Source organism: Myxocyprinus asiaticus, chromosome 19 (assembly GCF_019703515.2).
Source record: "Myxocyprinus asiaticus isolate MX2 ecotype Aquarium Trade chromosome 19, UBuf_Myxa_2, whole genome shotgun sequence".
Lineage (NCBI taxonomy): Eukaryota > Metazoa > Chordata > Actinopteri > Cypriniformes > Catostomidae > Myxocyprinus > Myxocyprinus asiaticus.
In genome coordinates this window covers 11,294,259-11,306,484 of record NC_059362.1, presented here as the reverse complement: position 1 = coordinate 11,306,484, position 12,226 = coordinate 11,294,259, and the positions used below count along the sequence as shown (strand labels likewise).

At 41.4% G+C, this 12,226-nt stretch overlaps 1 protein-coding gene across 1 annotated transcript in view; it reads left to right on the top strand.

Annotated features, from left to right (window-relative positions):
- LOC127410210 (disks large-associated protein 2-like) overlaps positions 1-12,226 on the top strand; it is a 174,883-nt gene that overhangs the window by 150,802 nt on the left and 11,855 nt on the right. Inside the window, exons 6-7 of the mRNA XM_051645355.1 lie at positions 6,606-6,967; positions 9,252-9,337. Coding sequence (XP_051501315.1) covers positions 6,606-6,967; positions 9,252-9,337 — 448 coding nt within the window. The remainder of the gene's footprint in view (positions 1-6,605; positions 6,968-9,251; positions 9,338-12,226) is intronic.

Sequence of the window (12,226 nt, the reverse complement as noted above, 5' to 3'; positions counted from 1 at the left end):
CTTCATTGAATTCTACCTGCTCAACACCAGTTTCATGTACAACAGTAAAGAGAAGACTCAGGGATGCAGTCCTTATGGGAAGAATTGTAAAGAAAAAGCCACTTTTGAAACAGAAAATCAAAAAGAAAAGGTTAAAGTGGGCAAAGAAACACAGACATTGGACAACAGATAATTGGAAAAGAGTGTTATGGATCTTAACCCCATTGAGCATTTGTGGGATCAGCTAGAATGTAAGGTGCATGAGAATTGCCTGACAAGACAGCCACATCTATGGCAAGTGCTACAGGGAGCGTGGGGTGAAATGTCACCTGAGTATCTGGACAAACTGACAGCTAGAATGCCAAGGATCTGCAAAGCTGGCATTGCTGCACGTGGAGGATTTTTTTGATGAGAACACTTTGAAGTAGTTTTTTTTTTTTTTCAAATTGTAATAGTAATTTTTCATATTATTAATGTCCTGATTATACATTGTGGTCAGCTGAATGCCACTTTGGTGAATAAAAGTACCAATTTCTTTCCATAAGAGCAAAATCTGTACATTATTCCAAACTTTTGGCCGCCAGTGTATACATTATATATATATATATATATATATATATATATATATATATATATATATATATATATATATACACATATATATTGTGGCAGAATGATCCACCCCTCTGGTTCGTCATCGTCGCCCACCTCTTAAGGCCACTCTTCAGCCAGGCTCATGACGGGAGTTGGGCGGGAGAGTGAAAAGAGGTGCATAATTAATAAGCCTCGTTTGGTCAGCGGTGAATGAGGCACACCTGATGGGGATAATGCTTTATCACCGCTGTCTTTAAAACACAGTGCGCACCTCTTCTCTTCAAATCTCCATGTGTGCACACACTGGCATCCTCACACGGCCAGGACCAGAGCTGGGAGGGATTGGACAAGTGGACGCGCAGCCGGACCCGTTCTTTGGACCCCCAGATGCTGTAATGAGTCACCGGGGTTGAACTGCTCACGTTGCCACCGACGGGCTAGATGCCGGGCCGCCTTCCCCTCACGTTTGCCACGGGCCCAGGAGGCTGCTACACTCCTAGTAGAGTGGGCTTGTAGTGCCACAGGGGGCGGCACGTCCTGAGCATGATATGCCATCACGATGGCGTCAATGACCCAGTGGGCGATCCTCTGTTTGGAGACAGTGCTTCCTTTCTGCTGACAAAGAGCTGCTCGGAGCTTCTAAAGCTCTGCGTGCGATCCAAATAGATGCGTAAAGCATGCACTAGACACAGCAACGCCAAAGCTGGGTCCTCCTGGGGCAGCACTTGCAGGGCTGTCGTGAGGAGCATGAGGTTCGAGAACCACATCTGGGTGGGCCAGTAGGGTGCTACTAGGACAACCTGCTCCTTGTCCTCCCTGACCTTGCACAGGGTCTGTGCAAGTAGGCTCACTGGGGGAAATGCGTATTTGTATAGCCAGGGGGCCAGCTGTGTGCCAGTATGTCTATACCGAGGGGTGCCTCGGTCAGGGCATACCAAAGAGGGCAGTGGGAGGATTCCCAGGAAGCAAACAGGTCTACCTGTGCTCGACCGAATTGACTCCAAATCAGCTGGACCACCTGGGGGTGGAGTCTCCACTCTCCCCTGAGTGTAACCTGTCGTGACAGTGCATCTGCTGCGGTGTTGAGGTCACCTGGGATGTGAGTGGCTTGTAGCGACTTGAGGCACTGCTGATTCCAGAGGAGGAGACGGCGGGCAAGTTGTGACATGCAACGGGAGCATAGACGATGTACGCTACCATCGCTGTGTTGTCCGTCCAGATCAACACATGCTTGCCCTGGATCAACGGCCAAAACCTCCGCAGGGTGAGCAGTACTGCCAACAACTCGAGGCAGCTGATGTGCCAACGTGGCCGCGGGCCAGTCCAGGAGCCGCCAGCTGTGTGCCCATTGCATACGGTGCCCCAGCCCGTCTTGGAGGCATCTGTCGTAACCACGACGTGCCTGGAGACATGCTCTAGGGGAACCCCTGCCCGTAGAACCCGGTGTGGGTGTGTTTGTGCCACAGCTGGGCACGCAGGGGCGGGGGGTCCGCCACTGGAGCACCAAACCTGCTGAAATGGGACGGTGGATGGCGGTCGTGACGACAGCCGTGCACACCTGACATGTGACCCAGAGAACAAGGAAACCACTCTTTTAGTGAAGTTTTGGGTACCACAGCCACTTGGACATGCAGTGAAAAATGAAACAAAAGATTCTCATCCCGGCACTCCACCAGGGGATGGAGTGGTCTGTCTACCAGCTCCGTAGAAGTGGATCTCCTTGTCCCTGGGTCGCCCGTCTCAGGGGCACTTCGAAGCCTTCCTAGGGTTCTTGGTGGCTGGCCGTGAGACGGGTGGCGTCTGCTTCCTGCGGTGGGCTCCACGCCGGGGCCGGGCCTCGGGGGCGGGCTGCGGCAGAGCCAGTGCTGTTGCTGCAGGAGGACACCCTTGGCGACGAGCAGACGTTGGTGCAGGGTCTTGAGCCGCACCAGGGCAGGATGTGTTGAATGGCCTCCGTCTGCTGCTTCACTGCCGAGAACTGCTGGGCAAAGTCCTCAACGGTGTTGCCGAATAGGCCAACCTGGTAGATGAGGGCATCAAGGAACCGTGCCTTGTCGGCTTCTCTCATCTCGACTAGATTGAGCCAAAGGTGGCACTCCTGGACCACCAGGGTGGACATCGCTTGCCCGAGAGACTGCGCCATGACCTTTGTTGCCCGGAGAGCAAGGTCAGTCACCAAGCATCAATCCCGGGTAAGAACTACCCTCGTGCAGCTCTTTTAGCACCTTGGCTTGGTGAACTTGCAGGAGAGCCATGGTGTGCAGGGCGGAGGCGGCTTGTCCAGTGGCACCGTAGGCCTTAGCCGTCAGGGATGACATAAACCTACAGGCCCTGGATGGGAGCTTCGGGCACCCGCGCCAGGTGGCGGCGTTCTGCGGGCACAAGTGCACCATGAGCGCCTTATCCACCTGGGGGATCACCTAACACGCCTTGGCCTCCCCACCATCGAGGGTAGTGAGAGCGGGGGAGCTGAAAGATCGGGATCGGGCAGTAAAAGGTGCCCCCCACGATCTTGTCAGCTCCTTATGCACTTCCGGGAAGAAAGAGACCGGGGCGGGGTGCGGCCATGAATGGTGCTCTGAACCCAGGAACCAATCATCGAGCCGTGAGGGTTCAGGGGAGAGCGGAGGGTTCCACTCTAGCCCGACGCTCGTGGCTGCCTGGGAAAGAATGTCCGTCATTTCTGTGTCAGCCTGAGATCAGGCGACCAAACCCGAAGGAGGGAGCCCAGCCGAGGCGTCCACATCAGAGTGGACAAGCCCGCTCTCCAATGCTGCGCTCGATAACTCATCGTCTTCCCGGGCTCCGAATAAGAGGTCGAACTCGCCGTGAGACGAGCCAGCGGTCTCATCCAAGAGCCCGACCGGGGCAAGCGAGCATGCTGGGGAATGCTCGCTTTTGCTCGCGGGTGGGGGTTTACCCGGCGGAGGTGCTCCCATTGAGGTCCCCTTATGAATGCAACGTTGCCATGGTCAAGTTCTCGCATTGAGGACAAGTCAATTACTGACATACCAGTGCCACCTTGAGTAAGAAATAACATGGACAATATGTATGTGTACATGCATAGGATACCTAAAATTCACCATTGTCACACAGAAAATTAACCGGATATAGTAGTAATTTTTATGAATAGAGTACTCATTTGTCTTGTAATTAACAAAGAAATAGATATCCTGTGATAGAAAACTTATATAGATATAAAATAATAATAAAATAATAACAATTATAAAATAATATAATTATTTTATAAAATAAACATGTTATATAAACTAATATAAAATAATACAAATTTGGTCTTTTTTCTTATTTATTTATTTATTTATTTTGGTACACTATTCAGAAGAGAAATGTTGAAGAATATTAAAGAGGTGTGGGCATAACTCCAAAAAAACGGATGAGGTACAGGAGGTGAAATGTGGTCCCTGGTCACTAAAGACCTGAGGTATGCATTAACAGGTTAAAGGTGATGTAAGCGATTTTTTTATGGAATGGTACACAGAAAATATTTCTTCTCCACGAAAAAAATGTCACTGAAATAAGTGTCCTGAGATCCAGTATCTCACTGGTCTCTGTGACAGCACTAGACTTTGTAAACAGCAAACAAAAATGTGCCCGTGGGCCGCAGACACACTCTTTGATCAGCCAGTCAGAGAACTTTGATGTGCTTTCTGCCTGTCAATCATTTTGCACATTCTCATGGTGTAGTAATTGAAGCTGATCATTCAGGTTTCATTTCATATTCAGATTCATAACAGTTGTTAGCTGTGGGGGCTATTTTGCTACTGTTGTGTTTGACAACCATGAGAAGAAGCACTGCTCTACTGTTTGCTGTCGGTCTCAACGCTATCTTTGGAGGGCAGTGTTTTGGAAAGAGGAGGCTTGTCTAATTCAATGGCTCAGTCTCTTGGAAGTTCCACAATGGCTAAAATCGCTTACAGTGCCTTTAATGGAATCTATTCAGGATTTTATTTGTGTTTATGTGTGTTTAGATAAAAAAGATGGAAAAAGATGGAAAAGTCGCAAAGACCTAGACCTCTCAGATGAAGCATTGGCTAACATGTTTTATATATAAAACGTTATGGGTCAAATGGGACAAAAATGTCAGAACAGAACATAAGGGTTAATATATAAACATTAAATATTAAGATGATAATTAAATGGCAAAATATTGGGATTTTTAAAAAAATATATCATGTATCATTTTAACATTAAAATTCCAGCTTCCAGCTTTCTTCCAGAAGAGAATAGTCATATTCTGTCATTTTTCTACATGCTGCTGATAGAGTGCTTTATTACAGAAAGCATTAGTACAACAGGTCATGAACTGATGTTTGTGTTCCTCTCTTATACAACCCTATATTTTATTTTTGGAACTCTTTTACTCTTCGGTATGAATCATACGTCTCTCTCCCACTATTTTCTGTTTGGTCTGTGACTCATTCAGCAGTTTTATAACAGCCACTATTTGCAGCCTATGCATTTGATTGGCACATTCATATGTAGATTACTGTTTTGCACTTGCTTAATGACAATAAGATGTCATTTTTGTCATGTACTGACAAATACAAACAACCAACAGTTGCTACAGAATCACACAGCAGCAGGTTTGTGATTCGTTTCAAGAGGCTTCTTTAAAAAAAAAAAAAAAACTGCTTTTTAAAGGATATATCCTATTTGAGGTCAGGGCTGCTTGATTCTTTCAAGGCATAATTACCTTCATAGAGTCAAGGTGGAGCAATATGAGGGTCCACTGCAATAAGCTTGTTTAGCTCATAATAAATGAGAGTCTCCAAATCGTAATAGAACAAGAGGGTATTCTAAAACACTTAACCTGAAAAACACTTAAAATGGCTGAATTTACTAAAACAATGACCAAGGAGAACCCATTGTAGCACAAGTATATCACCCAGACGTCTATCTGATGTGTGTGTTTACATTTAGAAGAAATGTTTTATGTTGTTTGCTTATCTGCAATACGTCTAGACGTATGTCTCGTATGTCAACCTGGGACTTAAGATTTCTCTCAAACTGTAGTATTCATAAACATCGTCTACAAGAAAAAGGATGATGTTGTACTCAAAACACAAAGCCAAAAGTTTAACCTTTACGAAAGACAATGCAGGGATTTCGAGACTACTTTTAGCTTGACACAGCATCCTAAAAATTTAGCGTTTATGATGCTGAAAACCAGAGAGACGCTCCAAAAGTCTCCGTCTAAAGCATATTTATACATGGACGACAATTAAAGGTAGCGCAAACTGAACGGAAGAACGCATCCTGTGAAAACAGGACAGATTGACGAATTAAATAGCAAAATGGATTGCTGTTGACTGTAGGCTTAAGTTCAATTATATGGGAATAAAACAAACAATATAGGCCTATTGACTTTTAAAGCCACTTTTTGTATAGTCTATAATCAATGCTTTACTTGTCTGCCACAATAATGCAAAATATTTCAATCTGAATATCTGAATTAGATAATTATTTGAATTGTTATGTATTGTTACCTTTATTTGGGGGCATTTCTCAGCTAATTTTGACAGTTGCGATGAATTGTGATGTTAATCAGCATGTCATTTAATTAATTCGATTAAAAAATGCAATCAATTGACAGCCCTAATAAAATATTGCCTTTTTCCCCTTGGATTACATGCTTGTGTTTTTGAAGTAGATAGTGTGTATGATAAAGGAGTTGTGAGAGAAATTTGGTTCTATCTAGTCACTGTTGTAGAACATAAAGCAATGTTAATCATCCTGAACAAGGTTCTTGAGCTCTTAATAAAATGAAACTGTCATCATTGAATGCGTTTCAAACTGCTTTATCACCACAGATTTTCTTGAAACATTATGCCATTTTAAAGGATTTATCCTGGCACCTTGAAGTGTTCTCATGCTGAAGTCTTTTATTAAAAGCAAATTCTCTCTACATCTCTAAAATATGTAGGCTAATCATTCTGCACCTGTCACATCTGCTCCTAAAAATGCTTAATTTTCCCTCAAATCTAACTTATTGTTCATCTGTTCCTTTATAGCGACAGTGACATTCACACCTGGTTATAAGAAGACTCCTCCACCTGTTCCACCTCGTTCCACCACTAAGCCACTGATTTCCGTAACAGCACAGAGCAGCACAGAATCAACGCAGGATGCTTACCACGAAGGCCGTCTGCCACGTGGAGGGCTTTGGGCACCGGACAGCCTTGGCCAGGCTTTTTACCACTCAACTGACAGCCTGGACAGTGCTAAAGCGGTGACTCTAGCAATGGAGACTGCTGGGTCAAAGCGACTCACGTCTGCAGGGAGCTATAGCTCTGTGCAGACGTGTGATAAGGCCATCCTGGTGTCCAAAGCAGAGGAATACCTCAAGACTCCACGCTCTTCTATCGGAATACAGGTGAACCCTCATATTTTTAGGTTTTCAAATTGTGTCAGAGCTCTTGAGGATCCCCCTCTCCTTTTATAACACATGTCAAATCAATAAATACATTTGGCTTCACTGTAGTGTCAAATTAAAATCAAACATCGAAAGTTTCATTAACACAACAAATTTTGAACTAATATTATATACTAAAACTAAGGCTCAATTTAACGTTAATTTAGTCCAATTAATATAAAAAATTATGCAAAAAAATAATTATTTATGCCTCAACCCTACGTAATTTACAAAATAAAAGTCAATATTTTCGTAGCATTGAAGCAATTCAAACTTGAAGTACATGTAATTTCGTGTTTTTACGAGCCGCATCAGCAGGGGGCAGTCAGTGTGCCTCAACACACCTCACAAGCAGCGCAGCTACAGAAAGAGAGCAGGGCATTCATTTAGGACGTGTTCTTGATAGATGGACGAAGCACAACAGAATGCAGGGATCTCGAGATGCAATTTTCAAAGTTTCAACTACTTTTAACTTGATACAGCATCCTAAAAATGCAATGTTTATTTTGCTGAAAACCAGTGAGATTCTCCTAAAGCTTTCGTCTGACTCTGTGTACATAGACCAACAATTAAAACTAGCACAGATGGAACGCAAGTTCTCTGATTTTACGTAATTTTTTTTATACAAATACCTTCAGTTGGTCATTAACTTATTGTAAACCCAATGCGTTCGTGTCTCTCCTGAAATCCAAAAATAGCCAGCAGCATTCAGACAGTGAGTCACCCACCCAGAAAGTGCACACAAAAAGCCAGAAAGCCTCTCATATAGCCAGATTCTGTGGCAGAGAAAATGAGATTGCAGATTGACCCTGAACAACAAAGATTAATGGGGTTACCTCTCGCTGAGGGCCCTACACCATCAGACAACAACCCGCAAAAGCACACTGCTGTCCACATGAACAGAATATTACATTGATAAAGCAATGGATCATTAACACTCAATTGCAAATCCACAGAAGGCTTGAATGATTTATTTAGCTAAATCTGGGTCTCACACAACCAACCATTAAATCTATCACTGCTCATCTAACAAATACACTGAAAAAAATGCTTTTTACTTACAAGATTTAATTATGTACATCAGTTCCACGTGAATCAATTAAGTTACATCAACATATTTTTCCATCAACATACTTTGTCAGTTAATATAATTTGTTTACGTACTTCAAACATAATGGAATAAAATTATTTTTAAATGTCCCAATTACATAGCCTCAAAGTGATTTTATGTGTCCCTAACATGCTTCTTTTCTTCAGTCTTACATAATATTTTTTTTGTATGTCAAATTGCTGATTTATGTTATAATGTTAGGCTAGTTAGCTAATGTTTAGTTAGCAATAGCATACACCAATCAGCCACAACATTAAAACCACCTGCCAAATATTGTGTAGGTCCCCCTCGTGCCACCAAAACAGCGCCAACCCGCATCTCAGAATATAATTCTGAGATAATATTCTTCTCACCACAATTGTACAGAGCGGTTATTTGAGTTACCGTAGACTTTGTCAGTTCGAACCAGTCTGGACATTCTCTGACCTCTCTTATCAACAAGGCGTTTCCATCCACAGAACTGCCGCTCACTGGATGTTTTTTGTTTTTGGTACCATTCTGAGTAAATTCAAATGACTGTTGCGTGTTAAAATCCCAGGAGATCAGCAGTTACAGAAATACTCCAGCCTATCTGGCACCAATGCTCCACACAATGTGGAAATGCTCTTACTTTCACTGTTAAACATAGCCGTGAGTTCTACTGTCGATTTTTTAAGATGAGACTTCAAGCGTTTTAGTGATCTCAGATCATGATCATTAAATAATTTTTTTCGACCACATTTTTTCTGTGAAGTTGACGGTTCACCACTATACTTCCAGGTTTTAATAATGCATTGGACAGTTCTTAACCCAATTCTAGAGATTTCAGCAATCTCCTTATTAATTTTCTTATTAATTTTCTTTGTTTGATGCAAGCCAATAATTTGCCCCTTCTGAAACACAGTAACATCTTTTCCATGAGCACGGGATACGTCTTCCAACATGGTTGTTTAAGAAATGAGAAGCTACACACTGCATCAGTTAGGGTTAAAAGAATTGCTGCCAACTGAAAAACATTAATCACTGCAATAATGATCCAATCATAGGCTCTTAAGTATCTGCTTATTTAAATCCAAACAGCAACTTTGTTTTGGCCAGGCAGTGTATTTTTCACTCAGTCTATTCTTATTTCTTTCTTTTGCTTGTATTTTTCAGGTGGAAGCGGCCACCGATTCTGAGACAGATAGTAAAGGTCTCCCACAGTATCAGTCCGTGGGTATCCAGGTAGAGGATAAGAAGCGGTAAGTTTGCTGAGCTGTTATACACAGGACTGTTTGAAAGAATAATTTAATCCAGTGCAGGTCTAAACAAGGTTATTCTCAAATTCTAAATCAAGAACCAGGGCACTGATGTTCCATTATTTGATTATTTACATGGTAACACTTCACTTCAATTAACATGTTAACGCATGCCTTTAATTTAAAAAGGTTTAATGAGTTAATTGTTCTTAATCGTGATTAACACATTTACCGTTAATAAATCAGAAACCAGCATAAACACTGGTTGGAAGGGCGGAACCTTTGCGATGTGTCCAGCCTGATATATTACACTGACGCACACACCACAAATACACACAGCAGTGATTAAGTGTTGGTGATAAAGTGAGCTCTTAATGCTATTTGTTGTACAAAACAAGCCAAGATGGAACTTGTGACAGAAATCATGTATTTTTCAGCCTAAGTAAGGCACATTTTAATTACCACAGAAGCACACCAAGTCTTAACTGTCACCAAATGCAGAATGAGACATTTTGTTTGGAAGCATTTTTAATGTGGAGTTCAAACCGGTGCTTGAAAATGGGGCTGACGCCCTGACGCAAATCATGAATGCGACTTCACAATTGGTGTAGCAAAGCAGATGAAAAACAGTCTGCCAGCTGATTAATATTGTGGAGGATGAGAGTTTAAGAGATTTAATGCCCATTGCAATGAATATGCAACCTATGTGGGGTTCTTTCAATCAGTCAAACTCCCACTTAGACTTTGGGAAATGTTTATTGTTACTAGTGCTGGTGCTATTTTAGTGCATTTCTATCTTTATACTGTGGAAGGCTTTGTTTGGAAAATGTTAATAAAGCATTATATTGTTACATATTGTTTTTTTTCTTTCCGAAGAAGGAAATAAATGCATTTTGACAGAATAAGAAGTATATTTATATTGCGATTAATCGCGATTTCAAATGTTAATGACTGACAGCACTCATTTTTATAATTTAACATTAATCAAGCTTTAAGGTGCACTAAGTAACTTTTGTCTTTGTGTCATCATGGACTTACACTGACGCCTAGCGGCTAGGATGCAGCATCATTTAAAATCAACAGTTTTCAGTTTCAGGTGCCATTGTTGAAATTTAGTATTCACAGTCAGTCATGATTAATTTAATCCATGAGTGAAAGTGTCAAAGAACAGGACGATTACTGAGATTAAGCGAGTAATACTTCGCTGGTCATGTGATTCAGTGATATGACTGGAGTCTACATTTTAATGTGAGTGGTCATGGTTTCCCACATATATTGCAAAATTACAACTTTTTTAATAAGGAAAAAATTACTGAGTACACCTTTAATTGGACATTTAGTTTGTGCATTTCCTCTCTGCCTCTCTGTTTTGAGTGTACTCTGGTTTTGAATGTTTTGTTTGTGAACGAATCTGTGTTTATGAACATATCTTTTACGTGAACAAACAATTCTTGTTCACTTCTATTGCTTCGGCCATGAATGTTGAGTCAATGATTCAATGACTCACTTCTAACATAAACAACACTCATTTGTCACCTCCTACTGTTGTAAAGATGTAATTTCCATAAATGGTCACTGAACAAATCTTTTTGGTGAATGGATTCAAAAGTCTGTTAGCCATTCAAATTCCAGGAACGGTGCTAACTGTTGTATAATATCCATTAGAACTAGGGATGTCCCGATACCAATACTGGTTTTGGAATCAGGTCCGATACCACACTCATGTACTGGTACTCATACTTGTAAAAAAAATGCTCAGATACCAAAAACCAATACCATCTGACGTACGAATTCCATTACGTAAACATTCAGCGCACAAATTAAAATGACGTTATGTCCTAGTGAGATTATTTTACCGCAAAAGCTGCGATTTATTGATATAAATATGTAGTTTGCATGAGTGGCGTGCTTCGAATGTGAGCACTTTTGAATGTGTGGTAACAGTATGGTGCCGACGCTGGCTGCACGTACTTTTTAAAGCTCCACCTTGGCTCATACAACACCGTCATGAGCATCGAGCGCTGTTTATAGCAGATGACAGGGAACAAAGTGTAAATTCACTTTGTAGTGTGAGGCGCATACAGAGTATATATTTATTTATTTAAATAGCAGCCTTTTGTGGTTTAATAATCACTTTGAGTCACGTAGCAAGAGTGTGAATGCTAACGTCTTATGTCCTTGGTCATACAACACAGAAACACTTCAAAATAAAAGCTCAGTCAAAATAAAAGCTCAATTTAAATAAAAAAATGTATGACAGAAATGTAGTATTCACTGTTATACTACTACTACTACTACTACTACTAATAATAATAATAATAAATCAATAGTGATTGTATTATATTTAAGCAATATCTTACATCTGTGATGCTCTGTTATGCACCACTTCATTTGACAAAAATATATTTTAGATTGTGCTGTGAGGTTCTGAATAAAAGCACTTCATTTGATAAAAATAACACAATATCATGTTGCAATTTATTGTTATACTTTCATTTGATTAAAGTTTTAATGAATTTATTTATTTAAACACCATTTGGTGATAAAATTGAAATAATCTGTTGATATGCAGTTCAGAAAAAAAACAAAAAAAAACAGGTATCGGCAAGTAGCAAAATTCGTAAAAAATCTCAAAAATTTTTTATCGGGACATCCCTAACTAGAACAGGGCTTGACATTAACACCCGCCAACCCACCGAATGTGGGTAGAAATCGTGTTTGGCGGGTAACTCAGTCACCTTTACAACTTTGGCGGGTGCCTGCAGATGAAGCAAATTTAACTGTATTCATTTTGTGTTCAGCACCTTATAAGAAGTAAATATTCTTCTCACAGTCACATCTGACATGCGCATCTTCGCAGGTCGAATGAAGTGTGCTTTCGTGCGAACCCCC